This window comes from Aquila chrysaetos, chromosome 6 (assembly GCF_900496995.4).
Source record: "Aquila chrysaetos chrysaetos chromosome 6, bAquChr1.4, whole genome shotgun sequence".
NCBI classification, from domain to species: domain Eukaryota; kingdom Metazoa; phylum Chordata; class Aves; order Accipitriformes; family Accipitridae; genus Aquila; species Aquila chrysaetos.
The window spans coordinates 51,347,988-51,370,103 of record NC_044009.1 but is presented as its reverse complement, the minus strand read 5'-3'; the positions used below and the strand labels follow the sequence as shown (position 1 = coordinate 51,370,103).

Here is a 22,116-nt window from a genome sequence, read left to right as displayed (position 1 = left end):
ACACAACTATATTATATATTATTACATATAATGTCATACATATTACATTTACATATTACACACACATATAATCTCCTTATTTGTATCTCCATATGTATGTCGATGGTCCAGATAGGAAGGATAATGAAATAAGATACATTAGATAAACATAAAAAGAATGAAGAAGGAACAAGCATGAAAAAAATTCAGAGAAAAACCACAGGAAGGTGATTTCAAAGAAAAGAAATGGATAAAAAAAAATGGAAAGGGAAAGACATCTTTTTCAAAGACAACTGCTACATAGACCCACATTTCCTATACAACAACACTGAGTAAGGATGAAATTGGAATGAAGCCATTTAAAAATATATATTCTAATTAAACACAGAATGTAACTGCTTTAAGTTGTGGCAGAACTATTTTGGAAAGCTGAAGAGGACAGACATTTCAGAGGTTGTATAGACCTCCACAGAGTACTGCTGGTTAAATTTTTCAAATCTTGACATCTAGGAGAATGACAAAGTTAGAGACTATAATTACTGTCATTCTGGTATTAACATTTTGTATGAATTTAGCATCCTCATCTGTTTATAAAAATAGAGACACTGCTTATTCTTGCTTTAAGGAAACAAAGTTTAAAATAAGTAATTATAAATAATAATTGCATAGATAAAAAAACAGACGTCCAGCCATAGATGCAGCGCTATCCTGAGTTCATGCCTTCGACCCATTACTTCACCAACAGGCTTCTAAATAGGGCCAAATTCCACGTTATTGGTATTTCAAAACATTCATTCACCAGTGCTTTTCTGATGGGAATATCTCATGGATTTTCAGTTCAACACAGAATGAACTTGAGTGGAAGGGAAGGGCTACAATGACAGTAGCTTGAACACAGGAGAAAACACCTGGTGAGCCTCGCTGCTGGCCCTCCGGCTGCACCGCATTCACAGCCCACTCACTTGAACTTTCATGTGTGCAATTTTAATGGCATTTTTTCCAATAAATCCTCAATATATACTAAGCATTGCCTTTGGAAGACATTAAAGCATTAGCAAGAGAAAATCAGCTGCTTAGCAAATTCCTGAAGATTGTCGATGATTAAAACTTTAAACGGAATTCTGCTAGGAGCTCCACTCAACTTGCACCAATGGGTCTAGCTTGGGCAAACCAGCAGAAACATGAGGAGCAGGACCAAGGAGGTAGAGATAGAGATGCAGCCAAGGATCTGCAGCGTAAGAGCAGTGGCAGCAGCTCACAGGAGATAAAAGTTATACCTTGTTTTTTAATACAGAAATATTATTTCCTTTTAAAAAGTTAATCAGGTTAATACTAAATTTCAAAATAGCCTATAGGCAAGGCAATATTTAATGCAACCGTATTTGAATTTTTTTTAATAAAAAGCTTACTTGACACTTTTCGTATTAAACACACACACATATATAAGCATAACAGGGAAGCAGTCATATTTAACCTTTGAGGCTACAACCAGTTGTAAGTACTCCATATCTATTGTGTATAGAAGGTTCCATCTTTGTTGGCCAGCAAGGAAGGAAAATATTTGTGTTTGGACTTTTTTATTCTGAACTAAAATCTAGCTGGAAGTTGGAAAAGAAGGTTTGTTCATTTTCCTCTTTAGATGAAAGCCAGGCACATGGGGAAGATGAGCTAAAATGTCTGGAAGGTGCACAGAGTAGAGTTTCAAAGGTGTTTAGGCACCAAAAAATATACATAATTGTCCTGGGGGGCATGGTTCAGAAATCCTCGAGCAAACATGTGCAACTCCTGTTTGCTTCTAAAATACCACCTAGCATCCAAATATCTTTAAATTTCCAGGGCAGTTAAACAGAACCTAAGAGTTCACTACTACTATTTCCTCTTTTTGCCAAACTTGGTTAACTTAAAAAAAAAAAAAAAAAGAAAGTAGTTTTAATTTAAAAAAAAAAAAAAAAAAAAAAAAAAAGGCTTATTATCTCCAGGTGAATGCAAGGTACAATGTCAGCTCTATACTGGTACACAGCCTAGGGGGAAAATAACGTGATTAATCAACTGTTATGTAAGAAAATTGCTCAGAATTTTCATCAATGTATATACTAAGATACATTCTGCTTGAGGAAGCATAGATAAGAAATCTACCTTCCCATTTAGCAAAAAATACCTTATTCTATAAAAAAAAATAGTCCTTTGCATCACCTGCAGTTAAAAAAAGTCAGTGGTCTCAGTAGTAGAAGAGGTTATTTTTGTTGGAAGGCTTTCCACCTTATGACAGTTAATATACCATCTGTCAACTGAATAAAGAGAGAAGACAGTCCCAGACAGAAACAGCCTGCACAAAACTTAAGGGTGAGGGAGGGAGAGGGGAAAAAAGCAGATTAACAAAGCGACTGAACAAAGATCAGTTGGGATTTTTACGCAACTCATAACAAACAAAAAAAGTCCAAGTGCTTTTCTTAATTCCTGGTCCGGCTCTCTCCACAATGATTTTCAGTTTGATTTACCCTCCCCACAAAAGCCAGCTACTCAACTCAGCCACTCAACTGCTGCCAGATGGCCCTTTTCCTGACGAGGATGGATAGGACAAGCAGCAAAGGTCTAAAACTGTAGCCCTTGTGCTGGGGCTACAACCCAGACTCGCTCAGGCTGGGGACCCAGAAAGCCCTTCCAGCAGCACTGAAGTGCCCAGCAGAGCTCTGCAACAAATGGCCAAGGGTGGCTGTGGAGTGAAGACCTTTCAAATGGACCACGGACAAGTACAGGAGTCTTAATGGCAAGAAGAAAGACCAAATGGCTTTACAGAAGTCCTTTACAGCCTCATTTCTATGACCTAATTTTTAGCTCTATACTTACCTTTTCCATCTCTAAGCTTTCTAGTTCTGAGACTCAGCATTTGAGGCCCGTATTTGTAACCAGAATAGAAAGTCAATACGCTACCCAGTGAGAGAGCAACCCCACCACCCAAAAAATCATTCAAGCAATTTTCTCCTCCTCAGAGGACACACAAATGTGCAGATGTTCACACGTGCACTAACGCGCTCACAGCTTCAGTGCTCAGCAATAGCTTGGGCCATTATATATTCTCCCCGCAATGTAATTGTAAGAAAGATGCAAAATCCAGATACAGGCATCCATCTGTGTAGACTGAGAAGACAAAGCTGTTTTCTGGCAATAGAGAGCAATGGGAAACAAAGCAAAAGTGATGGCAATCACACACTATTGTTCCCTTTCAGATTTAGTGGTATTTCTTAGTTTGGTTAAAAAAATGCAAACACAAGTTCTCAAACTGTGGTCACATGCACCAGTGACCATTCCCCACACACTTCCACTACTGGTATTTCTACCCTTGGGAGTACCTTGAACAAACACCATCCCAGCGCCCACCCTGATGCACATTGCTGTAACACACAGATTTCTTCTCCTCCTCTGAAAACTCCTTGTTTCTCATATTTCTCACGTATGGAATGTGAAATACTTCCACTTAGTCATTGAGCTGTTTACTTAAACCTAATCCCATTTCTTCTTTAGTGAAAAAAAACTCATTTAGATCATTCTTATTGTCAACATAGTTATTATAACCATTGTTTTAGAGACTGTTAGGCCAGCTGGCATTTTCTGTAATAACATTAATCACAATGAAACCATCAGCCATTTCATGGGAGTATAATGAAATCTGATAACAAATGGTAACCTTGAAAAGCTAGCTAAAAAAGCCTCAAAGATTTAAATAGCGCTCCAAGTTGTAATGCAGTCAGCTCATATTTCCATGTAGGAAATTACATTGTTCCAGTCTATCAGAAACAGCCCAGTCCGTTTCACATTCTTCACTTTATTAGGCTTTAAACTGGAAATTAAACGTAAGGAAATGTAAGCCCAGAGCTCAAGAACACCACTCCAGTAACACTGTGCTCTCCCTCCCTCCCTCGCTGTCTCACACTCTCCTTCTCTCCCTCCTCTCCCTTTCTCTCCCTCTCCATCACTCTCCTCCTCTCACTTCCTCTTTCTCCCCTTCTCTCTTTTTTTCCCATTTCTCCTTCTCTTTTCCATTCTTCTTCACCCTCCCCCCCCATCAAACTTGCCTTTCAAGTTATCTAGAAGGTCCAAGTTAACACACATGCAAAGGTATGTTTGACTTCGGAAAATATTTGCCTTTCTATTTGGTTAACGAAGAAGACTTAGTCACTGATTTAGGTCTTCCAAATTGCTCTCAAACAGGATTTTATTTCTCTCACCATTTTCAGAGGAAACCAACTTCCACAGGGGATATAAATACCCTCCGCAAGTCTACAAACAGTGATGTGCTGCTTCTGTTGGTACACACTGTAGTATTGAAACAGTTCCCCAAACTTCAAAAGTCGAGTGGCATGTCAGCAACCCGAACTAATGATTTCTAAGCTTTACAACTCCAATCCCACCAGTTTTTATTAAAGGCTTACTCGTCTGAAGTCAGAATTGCCGTAATTAGGCTCCCCCCTGAGAAGAGGCAGCTGAAATCTTATGACTCATTTCCTCTCTCCAACATCAAATAATTTCGCTTCTAGTCCTCACCCCCAATCATCTAGACTACACGCATGTTGGTTTGCTCGAGGCTGTCCAAGTGAGCCAACCAATTTCCCCCAGAACAGAACCTAGAGTTTGCAGCAGGGCTGCTCACCCCAGGGACCTCTCCCCACCAGCAGACACACAAGCTCTCAGCAGATCCAGCTCCATGCCTGAAATGCTACCGAGTCCTTCAATGCTGCTTCAGCAACTCCTGCACCTCCGAGCAACCCCAAATCTCTCATGCCACATAAATTCCACAGCGTTCAACACGCAGCCTTGCGTTGCCATACAAGCACAACTCTGACCAGCTCTGACACAACTACCACTGTCTACATACTTTTATTCAAAAATAAAAACTGAGGATCAAATCTTGGGGGGCACAGGGACGCCACACAAGGCCAGGGAACAACTAGGCCAGGTACTGCTCATAAACCGCGAGGCGCTGTAGCAGTTGCAATACCATCGCGGATGGACTATCCAGCATCAGAACCAAGTGGGAGGCCCGAGGGTGATTTGGGAGGTCGGGGAAGTATGGCAGGCAATTAAAATGCACCCAAAAAGTTTGATTCTCAAGTTATAATCTTGAAATTTCAACAGTTTATGAAGGTTTTGTTTTAAACAAATAGGGTGCTATCCAATAGGCACTTGCATTCTCATTTCATTTTTAAATGCAAGCTATCTGCATGCAAAGCAGCTACAAAACCAATGCCTTCTACATTTTTCCTTTAATGGTCCATCCTCCCATTCAAAGACACAGCTATTCCATGCTCATCCCGTACTGAACAGTCTCACACTGCATGAAGAACATGCTTTTTGTTGCTTATCGTATATCACAAAAAGCAAGTATTTGTGTGGAACAACAGCCACACACAAGGAGAAAGTAAGGAACTACTGCAATTCCTTCAGCTCTTTTTCTTTTTTTTTTTTTGTTTGTTTTGGTTTTTTGGTTTGGGTTTTTTACACAGACAAGTCCTTAGAAAAGGAAATGCTTGGACTTACTAATTACTAAACTCCCATACAGACATCTAAACATTTATTATCCTGTCTTTAAACAGCTTGAGGGGACAGGGAGACATCTTTTTCCCTCCCCCCAAGCAGGAATGAACAAAGACAACACCTACCTTTAACAATCTGCTTGGCACAGGCATTATAAACTTGTTCCTGGGTTGTATTAGGAGGTAACACTCTATCAAAGACATACGGCTTCCCTTGCTGCAAACAAAAGAGAAACTCTGTAAGATAAAGAACATTTAAAACAGTTTATAGACCCCATTAAACAGGCATCCCGAAATGCAGCATTTACTACAAAGCAAGCCATTCAGTGCAATGGAGACGACAATATTTTGTTGACTAAACAGATGTGACATCTCCTGTGTTCCAAACCCATCTTTTCTATAGCTGGCAAATAAAACACAGCATATGTTTTCTGTGTGTTCACATTTGGGTCAGCAGCTACAGTTGCAGGAAACAATAAGCTGAAATACCAGCAATTGAAAGTTGATTATTTTCTTCCTCTCCTAGGAGTTAAGGGGGAATAGCCATATAGATATTTGCAAAAGATTTCTTGTTTTTTACTGCAAACTAGTGAAAGCTGTGGTGTGAGAAACAGCAATCAGACCTGAGAGAAGCAGAAGTTTGCTGGGCAGGGGTGGCCCGGCACAGTCCAAGCATGGTCCCAGCACACTAAATGTTCCTTCAGCAGAAATAGCCTGGTTTCATTCCTATGCTAAACATGCAAACATGTGTCGGTAAAACCATAGGTTAGACCCAAACCAGGCAGCCCAGTCAGACTGTTGCGTTGCCCTAAGCTTGTATTTTTTCAGAAATTGTCATGATTTTTATCCTTAGCACAACAAATAACAAGATGCCGGGCGGAAAGAGCTCCAAAGTGACGTTTTGAAGAGGATCAGAGCCATTTCCAGGTTGCAAACCACCACTGTCTTACCACAGACACTGAGCTGCCCTAATTCCCAGGTGACAACACGATTGACGCTTACTCATATGTATATACGGTGTAGCACAACCTGCACATCACTTCCAGAAAATTTTGATTCCTCTTTGTAGCGAGTATAATTGGTTACAAGAGAAACACGTATTAGCAATCCAAAAAATAGGTTTGCATGACACTTGAAAGGCAAATCAATTCTTAGGACAGCAGTTCAGCTCCTTACAACTCAAAAACAAGCAAGACATTTGCATTTAAAATACGATTCCTTTATTTAAAGTTACACTAAGCGGACGTGTAACATCTTTCTCATCTTCCATCAAAGCCTGTAATATTCCCCTTCGAAGATGTGACACCTGCTCCGAGAACAGCATAACAAGGGCTTCAAAGCAAACTGCAAGGTGGCTGGATACCCGATGTAGGAGTCTTGTTCTGTTGAGTTGACGTGCCATTTCTGCCATTTGCAGCCAGCTGTTCAAATGCTGTGCTCAATTAGCCATCTTTGTCACACTTTGATTTTACTTCAAGCAGATCATAAGCTTACACTTGCCTGCTCCTTAAACTTGGGTACTTAACAGCCACAGGGGAAAATATGACAGAGCTGCATTCGCCTGCAACGTGTGTTCTTCATGTTTCATCCCAGAATTTCAGATCTCAAGGATAAGAAGGCAATTTATAAATTGTTCAGTAAATAATTCATGATCTTCTGTTGGCATGGGGTGAACACTGGGCCATGCAAGCACCCCACTTGGTAAGACACAAGCCCAAAGAGGTGACTCAGACTGACATCACCAATGCAGCCCCAGACCCTAATCCTCACCTGCAGCAGCCCCTGCCCCCAGGAGAGTGGTGGGACTGCTGGGAGCACCCAGCTGGCACCTACCCCAAATTCTGTCTCTCCACAGCTTTCCACGGACAGTGCACGTTGCATGGCTCTCAGCTAGACAAAGCTCTTCGCTCCCAGGATGAGAAGGGCTGCCCAGCCCTGCTCTAACTATTCTGGAACAATTTCTCAAATGGACTTTTTACCTACTTACCCCCATTTTGCTTATTCCAAGCACTAGACAATAAGCCCTAATGCAAGAGGCCAAAAAACACACGGACACACAACCTCAGCCATCCACTTATCCCATTTATTTCCTTCATGCCCGAGTTGAGACTTATTAGCTAAGCAATGTGAGAGAGTAGCAGAGAGCGATGCCAGTACATCATCCTACCATGGCAAACACAGCACTCCAGGCAAACATTGCTCTGGTGCAATCAATCCAGCTCTTCTACTGAGCTCTCAACAACTATAATGTCAGAGAGCCCCAAAAAACAATCCCATCATAATTGTGCTGCATGCAGCTGAAAAAGGCACTGGCTGCAACTGTTATTTATCCGCCAAACTGAAAAGCCACAAATGTAAAGCAGCCATTCACAAACGTGCTACATAGGTCAAATTTCTTCCTTGGGATTTTTGTTCTGGGAAGCTAAAAGACTGAACACCCATCACTGATATCTGAAGAAAACAAATGAATGTGAAGGATCACAAAGCATCAGCCACCAACCACACAAAATGAGCGCGCTCCATTATCCAGCAGCACTTATGGGTTTTTAGGGAGGCTTTTTGTGCTTCATCTCCACATTGATCTTGGACAAAGACAACTCAAGGCTCACGCTCCCTTCCGCAAAGGAGAGTACGATGAGTGGACACAGACCCTGTCTATCCTCAGTTTGAGAGCTTATACTTCTTTTGCTCTACCACCGCTTCTCCTCTGCCTGAAATCCTCTCAATCCTGCTCAACCCTCTCCTCCCCACCTACACCGCCAGCTGCACTCCATGCTCCTTCAGCTCCTCGTCCTCCTCCTCCTTTCTTTGTTCAGAAGTTCCTGCTTGGGTCTCTGATGTTGGAGAAATGTTGGGCATACCTGCCGAGTCACCCCACTCACCTTGTTCAGCTTTCTGACCATTCCATCCCACCAGCTCTCCTTGGAGTCCTCCTCGCCACCATCTCCACCCAGCTCCTGGTAGCAGGCTGTGACCTTCACCGCCTCTCCCACCGGCTTGTCCCTCACCCCTTCCATGTCTCAGCAGGGCAGCCCACAGACCCACTCTGCACGTGTCCCACAGGAACTCACCCTTAGCTTATAGTGGCTGGGGGAGACCACAACACCTTATACAGGGAGAAGATGCCCAGCCTGAAGGAAAGCTGTGGTAATTCATCTGCCAAGATACTGTTAAGATAGAAGATTTTTCTCTGGAGGAAACTATGGGGTTTTGGGGTTTTGTTTTGGAGGGTGTTATTGTTATAAGCTCTTCATTTTTGACAGACTTTCCTCAAAGGAAACAAAAAGCCATATCCATCCTACAAAGGCAACATGCTGGCAGATCCAAAGGTTTTGCTCCAAAACAGAGAGGGAGGGTGAGCAAGCATGAACATCACCTTATTTTTAGCATGTTCCCAAGCAGTACTTTTCCCCCTATTGTCATCTTCAGAAATAACACAACTGCTTTTATTTTTTTTTCAAATGTAACTCAGCTTGAATTAAGTACCAAAATCAGGAAGATTTCAGCCTTTTTAGAGCTTATTCAAGAAAGTAATAAGCAGCTAGAAATAAAGTGTTATTTTCTGAGTTGATGCCAACAGTTTTATCTGTGCGCCTCCTCCATACATTATTTTTCAAACTTTCTCATTATATGCAATGTGTTACCTCTCATACATAAATCACATCTTCCTTCCCATGCCATTACTTCCTACAGTCCCCCTGACAATCTGTTCCATTAACTTATGCCATTGCTGCATAATGGCTAGGATAAGTGCTCCAGTCCACCCACACAATTCCTGTTGAAGTTGTATTGACAGCAAGATAGATTCTGTTCTGGTCCTTCAATAGCACAAAGAATACTATTCATATGTGTTGCCAATTATTATTTCACCAGCTTTATGTTTAGAGTTTCCTACCAAGTTTACAGGCTTGGCATTTAAAAAAACCTGAGGATTTCACAAGCGCAAAAAGGATCTCAACCATAAACGCACGTCCTTCCAAAACCATCATTTTACAAGCAACATCACAGAGCAGTACTATAACTGGAAGCTAATACAGTCTCAAAGATAACCAAATACATCTCCTGTTTAAAAAAGAAATCTCCACACACACCCCGAATTCCACATAGACAGGAAATGAGAAGCGGTCAGTGCTTAGAGCTGCATGCTACTAAGTAGAGCCTAATGCAATTTCATGATTAATTCCCTGTGATCTTCAGACATTCAGGGTCGACTCCACCAGTGTCTCTGCAGGTTATGATGCTAAGCAAGATGACACCTGACTTTCAGGCATTTGAGCTCGGAGGCAGAAACCACAGTCCAAGGTCCATCCCCAAAGTGCCTTATAAAAACCATGGGCAAGGTGAGGTGGCTTAGAACAGAATTTCCAACAGTCAGCATGTAGCTCAGATATATAATTGCTAAAGTAGAAAGGAAGAAGAGAGAATACAAAATGCTGAGTTTCTTTGCTTTTTTGTGGCTGTGAGGAGACATTTGAGTCAGATGAGGAATTACTGCCTGAAACCATCCCATAGAATTAGAGGTACCATCCAGATTTATCCCAAGACAGATGCAAGTTTATTCTGCTTGAGCAGAAAACAGCTGTGAGTAAGTTATATGACGACTGGCGGTTGTGAATATGCCTAGTGCAGTTCTGACCCCAAATATACAAGCTCTGCTGATGGCAGAGGTGAAGCTCATTCATACTTGCCTGCAAAATACCGTGTCAGTACATCCTCGAGAGGGATATTGTTTCGAACAAGACTCAAGAAGAGGTTACGCATTCATTTTTATAAGACAGAAAAACAGCCATCTGTACATCCAAGGCTCATCTCCACACATCCCAGGGAGCGCAGAAGTACAGGGGCAGACAGGGGACCCAAATGGCAGACTCCAGGTAGAGGCAACCTGACAGGGCTCCTGCCGAGGCTATGTCTGGAGAGCATCTGCCCCATGGTCCAGGTGTGAAAGCTGTCAAGACGGCTCTCAGGATCACCTTTCAGACTGCTTAGTGGTACAGCACACATAATGGGATGCAGGGGAAGAACATTTCAGGATTGCACAAGAGTTAGGGGATGACTTGGGGGGGGACAAAGGAAAGGAAAGGGAGGGATGCGGGTGATTTAGGGAGGAACAAACATGTAAGCATGCTGCTGGTCACTATGCTTGTCTGGCCATGCCCCACACCCGATCAGCACAGGCCTATCTTATAGAATCATAGAATTGTTTAGGTTGGAAAAGACCTTAAAGAGTATCAAGTCCAACTGTAAGCCTAACACCGCCAAGTCCACCACTAAACCTAGTCCCTAAGCACCACATCTACACATCTTCTAAATACCTCCAGGGATGGTGACTCAACCACTTCCCTGGGCAGCCTGTTCCAGTGCTTGACAACCCTTCCAGTGAAGAAATTGTTCCTAATATCCAATCTGAACCTCCCCTGGTGCAACTTGAGGCCATTTCCTCTCATCCTCTCACTAGTTACTCGATAGAAGAGACCAGTACCCACCTCACTACAACCTCCTTTCAGGTAGTTGTAGAGAGCGATCAGGTCTCTCCTCAGCCTCCTTTTCTCCAGGCTAAACAACCCCAGTTCCCTCAGCCGCTCCTCATAAGACTTGTGCTCCAGGACCCTTCACCAGCTTCGTTGCCCTTCTCTGGACACGCTCCAGCACCTCAAGGTCTTTCCTGTAGCGAGGGGCCCAAAACCGAACACAGGACTCGAGGTGCGACCTCACCAGTGCCCAGTACAGGGGGACGATCTCTGCCCTAGTCCTGCTGGCCACACCAGTTCTGATACAAGCCAGGATGCCGTTGGCCTTCTTGGCCACTTCTTCTTGGCATCATCTTACTAAATTCCTTTCAAACTCTCTTTCTGGGTGAGGGAGCTCATTCTGTGTGCATGCATACGTATGGGGGTCTAAGCACCAGGAACTGAAGTGGGACCACAGGTCACAAGGTCCGTGTGTCCGTGTTGCCAGCTGCATCTCTGTGCAAGGAGGTCTGGAAAGGGGCTCAGCCTCACCTGTGTCAGGCTGCCAGATTTGGCTCTTCCTAACAGCCGATAATTAGGGCACTCAGCTGAAACGGGCAGCCAGATTGTGTGTACAGGGTCGCTCTCATTCATCTTAGTCCCCTGACCCCTCAGAAGGCAGAAATGTTCTTTTCTTCACAACCGGGTCAAATAAAGGCATCCCCCTTACCCCTGTAAAAGTGGTGCATCAGTAATGCAATCATCAGCCGATAGCTCAGGAAAACTTTTGGTCCCTGCAGAAATGAAACAGTGCCAAATCACATGGTTCAGTTTATCAGATGAATCGTTTGGCAAACCGTGACTCTGCTGAAACTCTTGTCATTATTATTCTGGCTCTCTATTCAAGTCAAAGAGTTTTATTGATGCAGTTGGAATGAATGATCTATGAGTGGGTTTAACACACCCTACATGATGCCACTGCCAGTACATACAACGGATGAGTATACAGGTAATAGAATCACGTGATATGTAGGAGCTTAATTAGGGGGAAATTATTTCCAAGCTAGTTTTCACTACCGTAAGTGCTCTTGTAGGAGGGGTTTTATAAATAAAATATATATAATTGCAGGCCTGGAAGACAGAATTTTTCAAAGAGCAGAAATCAAACTATTACCAGCGGCAATTCAATTTTTCAGTCACGGCACATCCCTCGCACAGCACTGTTTCTCCCTTAGAAGGCAGCATGAAACACATTTCTTCCCTCCAGCCTGTAGGAGTAGGAATTAAAGTCTTTACTCCCTTTGAAAACGTAGAGGCCACATTTACTGAACACTGCATCAAGGTTGCTCCATTTGCAAGTGGCATTCGCAAGCTGGCCCTGCACATTCCCCCTGGAATTAGACAGAACTTGTTAGATGGAAGGACTTACTTTCCGCACAAGTTACAGAGATTCTGCAACTACAAGGTTGTTACTATCTTGCTGATAAAAGCACAAGAAATAAAGAGGATCTATTCTATTCTCCTGAAGCCACCTATCTCTAGTGAGAACTGAAAACATGATTGAAGACAGAGGAAGAAAATAAATGCATGTTAGCAAAACAGTTAAATTTAGTTATTATGTTTTCCCTTTATTCAGTTGTACTGACTAAGGAAATGCTACTGCCATCCTATCCATTTTCTATGTTAGCTTGCCCTTTGAAAACATTGGGGCAGTAGCAAGTCTCCTAGTGGATGAGAATTCAGAATACTTGGGATAAAAAAAAATAAGGAAATTTATTCAGAGTAACCTGAATACACTACATAGTCAAACCAAGTTGTCCAAAAAGAAATTCTTAAATCTTGGTAATGCTCCTAAAACTCGGTTGGAAAATAAATTAAAACAAGCAGTCATGTATGAACAGGCACTGCAGAGCAATCTGAGTCAAACACAACATTACTTTTGCATAGCGGGCTTAATTATTGATCTACCTTATGAACACTTCTGTGGAGCTGACGGAATTTGGCTCATGGCCAGCAATCCTTTTAGCTTTCACTCCCGGCAGAAAGAACCTTAAACTTCTTGCAACAAATCCTGTTTTCAGCAAGCATTATTATATTTTGGTATAGATCTGCAATTTAGGAAACCAAACCTTAGAACTTATTTTAAAGCTTTTCTTCCACTTAGATGCATGACCTGGAAAATATACTCTTTAAGAAACTTTGTATGAATTTTAAGTATAAAGGTCTCCCAATACAAAGCCAACTATTAAATAATACTGTTCAGCAATGTTTTTTTAATACTTCTAACACAGCAATACTCAGAGTCATAGTTCTCCATTATTATTTACTTGCAGTGGTGCAAGCTAGTCCCCACTGTCCAGAGGATGAAATGGACCCAATGTCTCCAGCCACCACGGACCCCGCAAAAGCTCTAACCCCTCGCTGGCACTTCTCAGCCTCTCAGATGGGACGTTATCTATAGAACACTAGTCACAAAAATAAAAAGCAGTGCAAACTGTCTCCCAGCCCCCAGCCTGGCCATCAGATGATAACCTGCAGGCTGACAGACTCCTTGAATCTAGGAGGAAGGCTGCGGCAAGGAGCTGGAGAAGCAAGCAGTGCCCTGGCGCACCCAGGGCTCAGGAGCAACATCCCTGCTGGAGGCTGCAGCCCAGCCGGGAGCACCCACCAGCACCACGGAAAACGGGATCTCTTCTTACTTGAGGGCAACCGACTCGCTCCTCCTCCTCTTCCAGAACTCCCCAATGCCGCGTGGCTCGGGAATGGGACAGAGAGGTGGAAAGGCCCCAGGATACAGCCTCCTCCAGCTCCTTGCCATCTTCTTCGCTTCGCAGGCAGCCTCAGCAGAGGCACTGACCGGTCGGCGACTGAACGCCCGGCAGCACCAAGCATGGTGTGTGGATGTTGCATTACTAGCAGCACTTAGTCTGTGCATCCTTTGGTACTCCTTCCACTGTGCAGCCTAATGCCATCAGGATTAGCACCATCTCTCCAGCCCGCCAGCGCCCTGCATGCCATACGGCAGCTTGCAGATTTGGGCCTCGATTACTTAACTGCTTATGCAACGGTACAAAACTGGGTATTTGGAGAGTGGTGTTATCCTCCTGCAGTTAAATTTAATCTCTGAAAAGATGAAGCTATGTTAACAATTGTGGGAAAATGGAATTCATTCGGTGCTCTGTACAGCAGTAGCTTAAGATGTGCATCATTCCCCCTTTCCCGGGTCTTTCACCTCACATTAAGAAATTAAGATAACTTTTTCACACTTGTGTTTCTTTTGCAAAATTGTTTCTTCCATCTTTTTTCACAAAACTAAGTTTTAAGTAGATATGTGATTGTAAGTTCAGCAGACCTCTCCGCTTTATCATAGGTATAAACCCATCAGAACGAGGAATTAGACATAGGCTACTCTAACGGTCCTATGGGAAACAGGAGAACATCGTCCCCAGCACCATCCCTCTGGCTTTCAGGTAGCTTGCACCACTGTATTACCTGTAACAGATAACTACTGGTTTAATTTAATGTGCTCTAACTAATTTAATAGACCTTTTCAGGCCTATTCAAAGCTACCTTCATAATCTACTCATTTTACTTCAGCAAAGCATAGACAAGCTTAATTAAATTAACTTTAAAATGCCGTCACTCACATTGCAGATAAAGGTCCTCTGCACATCAGAGGTTCTTAAGTAAACAGAAATCTTGCGAGGGTGTTTACTACAAAATATTCCAAGCCACAGTCAGCACACAGGGTCCTTGTCAAACCTGCTTTTGACGGCTTCCACCTTCAACAAACACCTTCCAAACCCTTCTAGAAAAAAAAAAGCACTCAATGAGCTCTGAAGGTAAGCCAGACTCAAAATTATTCAAAATTTCTCCGGTTTTACCAGCCTCCAGCATTTCAGCTAACCTACCTTACTCCCTTAGACCAACACGATGAGAGAATTTGATAATTTCTTTTGTAAATAAATCCATGCAAACCAATAGTTTAGAAAGAAAAGACAGAAAAATATTCTTTGCAGAAGAAAAGAGAAAGAAAGGTACCATAATTATAGAAGCCTGAGACTCCTCTAACTAAAGGTCTTGTGATTTTACGAACAGTTGAGAATGCAAAGAGAACAATGTATTTATTGTCTACTTTGTTCTTTAAGTAACAAAAAACCCAGTAGTTTAAAACCAATTTTGAAGGATTGCATTTTTACACTGTGATTTTCTTGTAACAAAAATAAATATTTCATAGCCAGAAAATACTGTAGTAAAACCTATCCTCAGGCAGCTCCCTACAGCAGCAATGGAAGCGGAGTCAGACAAGGCCACCTCACGGGTGGCGGGCCGCAGGAATAAGTTGTGCATGGAGCAGCATCTCTGCTTATCATCAGTGTTTATAATATTCCAACAAAAAGCAAAAAAGCTAGGTGGATATTTCAAAACATGAAACGGAGCAGTTTTGGTGAAGTCAAGGTCCCAAATAAGATGCTGACCTTCAGCTCCACCTACAGAAGAGAAGCGCAACATAAACCAGCCCTGGTTCAAGACATAACTACATCTTAATTCTTCTGTGGCAGTGTTGTGTTAATCTCCACTTTGTTAAACATATCACTTACAGATTTATGGGGCAACTGGGTGGCTCAGGAGATTAGTAATGGGATACTGAGCACTGTCAGTTGTAGATTCAAATCCACCTCGGGTCAGGAGAGGTCAAAATGAAATGAGAGGGCATCACCGGTCCGTAGAGCAGCTTTCTTTTCAGCATGCTCCGCAAAACCAAGGATTGAAGGGGATCAGAGAACAAACTACACCATTGGCTATGGAGCGTCCCGTCAGGCTGGATATACATTGGCAAAAAGGAACAAGTGAGATGCTTGCACCCCACTGCCTGCATTGTACAGTATTTGTTCTGCAGAGAAAGCATTTCACAAGCATAAACTGTCACATTTGCAGCTGGGCTATATACTCATTCAGTCTCCCGGGGATTAATCCAGAGCCACTAATTTATTGTGCGACTGAATCCTGAGGGAGGAGTTCCTGGAGGGTCTCGAAACTGTCCTGGCAATCACAACAGCAGGGAGCCCAGATCCCAACAGCCAGCGTGTGCAGCGAGTCCGGGCACATCTCTGCTCCCCAAACTGACCCCCTTCACGCTGACCTGTGCGGAGCCAAAATGTCATCTGCATGGCAGCACACCATGGGGAGAACACGGTTCTCCACTGGGGATGTTCTCCACCCAACAGGGTGGAACTGTTCTCATCCCATTATCACCAATAGCAAACTGTAGGACCAACAGCAACACCGATACACGTAGATTATTCTCCTCTGCCCTCAAGAACTCTAAGATCTCAAGAGTTCAAAAGCCCAGACTAGTAGCATCCAAGAGTTCAAAAGCCCAGACTAGTAGCATCCATGACAGGTGAGAGAGGAAGATACCAGCGTCCATGATCTAATGGAGTAATTGTACTCCCAGAGATCACGAAATAACCCTCACCCCTTGATACCTTGCTGGTTGAGCGTGTTCCTGATTCACTGGAAATCAGTAACAACAACTTAGACTTGCTTCCTCATTTACAAACTGAGATACTAAATGCCAGTAGCTTGAATGTTTACTGACCTCATGTTGTAGCAGGATTTTAAAAGCCTATAATATAACAGAAACATTATCACTAGTCTGCCCCAGCCTCCTTTCATGCAATGTAATTAAAACCGCATGCACCGAAAACACATCAGAGAATTAAGGAAGGAGAATGACAGCACCACTACTTCTGTACTTCCCTCTACCTTTTCCACTGAAAAGTGATACTCAAAAGAAGAACTGAAAGGGCACCAAACAGTGCAGTGCTGTATCTGATTTTATCAGTAGAGATATTTGATGCACAGCTGCCCTGGCATTACCTTCTATTTTGTAGCTTGACGGCTTCTAGCCTAGACTACTGTTGTATATTGGAAATATTCGGCTCTGCATCTCAACGACTATAGTAACAGCTACAATTTGAGCATGGAAGAGCCTTCACAGGAGCTCAGATGTCGAGGCAGGCAGAGCAATTACCCTGTCACCAAGTAATGCAGACAAGTTGCTCCTGGCAACAAACCTCTTCAAACATGGATGGAGAACAGTGTTCAGAGAACAGAGACCCCATGCATGAGTGCGGCCATTTTGATGAGCTTCTGCGCATCCGCCATTTCTCTCTGTTCTGGTACTGCGGACTCTGCAGCACCTGAGGCAGACCCATTACTGCGAGGTCCATGCTTCACGCGTGAAATGCATGTCTAAAAGTTCATTTAATAAGAACACGGAGCAAGATTAGATCTTCCAGGAAGGAACGCGCAGGAACCGCAGTGTTTCACGTGGCATTTCATTCCCACTACAAAATCGCTGACCTCCTTTCACCGTGGTAACACTTCCATTGATTTCTTTTACCTTTTCTTCTGATTCTTATCTCAATTTACCCAGTTTCTTCCCCCCCTGCCATTCCACCCAATTTAAGAGAGGCAGGGGTGGAGGAGAGAGGAGGCAGCTCCCCTTTGGGAGGAACAAAGCCAGCCGGCACTGGCCAGGCACGAGCCCAGTCACTTGGAGCCTCCCCAGTTCCTGTCATCCGTACCCTCTGTGTAAAGAGGAACCTGCTCACTCCCATCCATAACCTTACAACCAACAAGCTTCTGCTTCTTGGCTCGTTGCACTGGTTTCCTTATATATCTCATCTCATTATCAGGAGGGGGAAAAAAAAAAAAAAGCACAAGTCTCAGTTTTACTTGATATGTCCAAATCTCACAATTTTAGCACCAATCATCCAGTCTTCCTCAAGCTGAAGCATTTGGGGCCAGGCAATTACACAAAAATCATAGTTTTTCATAATATTAAAAAAAATAAGGATTCTGTCTCTGATGTAGTGGGCGCTAGGAAAGCTTAAATAGGAAACTCTTAAACAGAGACCCCAATGCTATTTGTACAACCCATACGTTTGTGGGAGCAGCGCCATGATACCGCAGCGCTTGGTTTGGTAATACTCAGCAATCCTATTCCAGTACAGGCATTCTTGTTTGTACCTCTAGTTCATAAAAATCACATTGGGAAATTAGCCAAGTAGAGACAAAAAAAAAAAATCTTCCTTACAAAAACATCGTAACCCCTTACAGACTAGAACTACTGCCTCCTCCTTTTTTGCACCCGCTATCAGGAAGAAAAGAGTATTTAAGAATCCGGTTTTTGCATTTCTGGTAAGTTAATCCATCACTGATAAATTAAGTCAATCATCAAGAAATGCAGAACTGTTTAAATCTCATTCAAAATTCAAGTGGAACTGGTTCCAAATGGCTTTGCATTTGGTAGCGAGAACGTCTATGCCAACTTGTCCCATACTGAGAAATTTGTGGTGACAAGTTGTGCTTTCCTGGACAGCTGGCAAAGTGGTTCTGATTGTGTTACTACACAGAATATAGCTCAAAATGTTACACAAATAATATGAATAAAAGTGATGTTATAGATCTGGTTAAAACACACACACCCAGGCACACACAACAAAATATCCTCCTGTGAACTTCTGAAGAACAAACAGCTGCAGAATTTCATTTTGAAATGCACTGCTTGGACCTTCTTTAGTAATTTTTGGTTTTTTTAAGTGCAAAAATAGATTTTCTGGCTCATAACCCCTTCCTGTGCCTTCCCTGCAGCTAGAAATGCATTACAACTTACATATACAGCACATCTCTTCTTACAGCATAGCAATGAGATCAACAGACCAGCCCCACTTTCTGCTAAATTATCCAGAAATAGGCAATGCTGCCTGGAATTATCTGACAGTAATTCTATTATCAGATTTAGTAATGCTGATATATTCCTTCTGCATTTCCCACATCTTCAAAGCAGGGTGCAATCTGGCCTGCCACACACCGTTCCCTTACAGTGTTCAGGAGGCACAAAAAATGAACATGTTAAACATTTACGCAGTGAGTGAAAGCCCTTGTGCTGTTTCTTGACCCACTGTGGCAAGTAAGATGAAGAAAGGACCATGACCCATAAGATGACAGTCATGTAAACACAGTACCTGTCTATTATGTAAACCATGATTCATATTCCTATTTCTCTTTAGCAGAAGCAAACAAAACCTGTGAGACACAGGACTGTCAACTAGCAGGAAAGAAGGAGGATAGGGAGGGTGCAAACAATCGTTAAGACCTTTTATTTGCATCAGTGTAAGCAGTTGCTCTTCCTGTTAAGTCACAAGCCATTCTGCTGACAGACTTCAACCTCCAGCCACCCTGCTTACCTTCAAGCTCATCATCTGGCACTATTTCCAAAAAAACCCTTAGTCCTGAAGCCAAAGAGGTCTCTTGTCTTCACCGTCCTTCATGTTTATCCAATTTACATTTCCTAAATCCCACAGACTCTGAAACCCATGACACTCCAAATGGCAGTTTTCAATAATAGTAAAAAGCAAAAATAAAAAGCAAGCAGTTCTTGTTACACAAACCAGCTCGGCCTTGGAGATAACTGGTAAATGAACACAGCCTCCTCTCCACCTGGCCCTTCTCCCCTGTAGCCCCTCAAAGGAGGGGTAACTTTTCCCAGGCACACCAAGTCTGCAGTGGCAGGAAAGAGGAGCTGCCCGCTTTCCCTTTGCGGCAGCGTACCTAGAAAGGCTGAACACTGCCTACTGCGTGCAACCAGGGCAACAAGGCATCTTTATTAGCAATGCTCCACTTAGATGATTGTGGGGAAAAAAAAAAACCAGCGCAGGATCAGAGCAGTAGCAGCAGGACAGCGCTGCTGTCCTTGCCCCTACACGGCTCTCAGAAGGAGCTCCTGCCGCTGCTCGTGAGCCCGAGGAGCAGCGGGGCTCCAGCATTTGCCCCTGCACACCTACGACTGTGTTCACACAGTTCAGCCGTTGTGTACGGTAGAAATACACTTATACGGTTACCGATGGCTCTTCAGAAAAGCAGGACAGATACACAGCGATGTACTCCAAATCCTAAAGACAGAAAGTACCTCTCTCCAGGACAGAATAATTGCTCTGAATTCCCAAGTCCACCAACTGTTTCAGCTTTCAGGGTTCTTGCGTTTTAAAGAGGGAGTCCCAAATGACTTTCTCAAGATGAAACTGAAGTGTGTACTGGCAGCTACCATAGTACCAGATATCAGAAAACCCTGAAATTTAAACCACCAAATCAAGGAGTATTTCCATAGTATAAACTGGGGACCAAGGAGCTGACGAGCCTAAGGTCACTTGCAAGTCAAATCCAGGTTTGTTCAGTTCCAGTACAAAGTCTGAATGCAAAACAGGCCAAATGCAAGCTCTACTAAGGTTAACAGATTAAGAGTTGCATCAAGCCAGAAGACTAATGTACTCAGCTCAGTAAAAATTATGCATTCATATAGTACTGCCTTTGCTGAAACAGCACACATACATATCATAAAACACAACAAGGAAAGAGTTCACTTAATTTTGAGAAAAACGTAAGTCCCATATTAAGTGATCCACTATTGACCAATTCTGACAGAAGTGAATTTAAAAAAAAAAAAATTACAAAACAGGGCAATAGCTCAGTCTGCTTCTAGAAAACAACCACGTTCATAAGCCTTTCCACTAGCTCTGCACACAGCCAGCCTTCAAAAAGCACTGCAGGCAGCAGCAGGAGCTGCTTCCCCCTGCGATAGCTCCTGTCCTTCTGCCAGGAGGATGAACAGCCTGGAGGGCTGCTGAAGGCAGCGCTTCCCACCGCTCCGACCCAGGCAGCCAGTTCTGCACTTGCTGCACTTACAGATATTCGTAGCCATCTCAGAAAAGCAGCCCTTCAAACATCTTGATTGGAGGATGGAGATAGCAGTGACTCATCTCAGCATTTTTTTCCCCAAAGGGGAGCAGTTCTGCGGGTGAGTCGGGTGTTTCCCGAGCTGGGGACTGACAACCAGGGGTTTCCATTTCTCGTTCTTTTTTCCCAGCTCTGGCACTGGCTCACACAACACACCCTGTATGAAACCACCTTAGGTGCTTCCATTTTCCTTCAGCTCTTTGCAGCACAGTCCTACCTTCCTCCCGCACAGAAAGTGGGAAGGCAACTCTTACACAGTGCTTCACAGCTCAACGATCACATATGGTACGATTAAAATAAATTGTTTATGCTGGCAACAGTTTTGTTTGAAGTTTATGGCTAAGGTTATTCTATAATACTCAGAAAATCTGGGCTGCGCATAAAGCAAGCAATGGACAGAATAAATAAATAAAAATGTTATTACCAACATAAGCAAACATTTTTCTCAAGTATAAAGAAACATGTGCTTCTGTATAGCAGGATTAACTTTGCTTTAAGATTTGTTTGCATCGTAGAACTACTTTGCTTTGAAGTTAAACTGTAAAAGATACCATAAAGTGAAAAATAATCAAGTCAGTGTGTTTATTAAATGACAGCAGAGTTTTCACTGGGTATTTATGGTTGACCCAGAAAGTGGTAAGAAAATAAAAAAGCATACAGATAGGTTCTAAGAGGAGAAAAACCAAACAAAATGCAATATAAAAAAGGAAATGAAAAAAAATAAAATGCAATATAAAAAGGAACAGGAAAAAAAAGGTAATATAAAAGGGGAGAGAAAAAAAGGTAATATAAAAGGGGAGAGAAAAAAAGGTAATATAAAAGGGGCAAGAAAAAAAAGGTAACATAAAAGGGGACAGAAAAAAGGTAATATAAAAGGTGAGAGTAGTAGAGGATGGATACAACATGGGGGTAGCAGTTTGAGACTAACAGGTCATTCTTCAGTAGTGGCATTTTGTATGATTTATATGGTGCCAAAAATCAGTGTTGGGCTGTTAAAGAGGAATTAACTGCTGCAATTGGAGAAGATGGAGCTGTATGGGTGCAGACAACTGTGTTTGCAGTGTAACTGAAACAGCTACTAAGAGCATCAGCAGTAAAACCTAGGAGTAGCGTGGCTTCCAAGGGTCAGAGAAGTCATTGCATTTTAGAAGGGCATGCAGCATTGATCAAGCCATCAGCAAATTCTGTCAGGTACACAGCGAACAAGGAAAAACATATACATTTGCTGTGCCTGCTCCAGCTGAATTAGCCGCAAGTATCTTTTGTTGGAACATCACTGCATGTTATAAGCTAGTCTACTATACATATAGATAAGTACATGGATATATACATCCTCCAACTGCATTCTGCGC

General features: G+C 42.8%; 1 protein-coding gene across 2 annotated transcripts in view; it reads right to left on the bottom strand.

Moving 5' to 3' along the window:
• Window positions 1–22,116, bottom strand: part of KIF5C (kinesin family member 5C) — a 90,693-nt gene that overhangs the window by 58,272 nt on the left and 10,305 nt on the right. For both annotated transcript variants that reach the window (XM_030018425.2, XM_030018424.2), the window contains exon 2: window positions 5,637–5,727. In XM_030018425.2, the coding sequence (XP_029874285.1) occupies window positions 5,637–5,727 (91 nt within the window). The remainder of the gene's footprint in view (window positions 1–5,636; window positions 5,728–22,116) is intronic.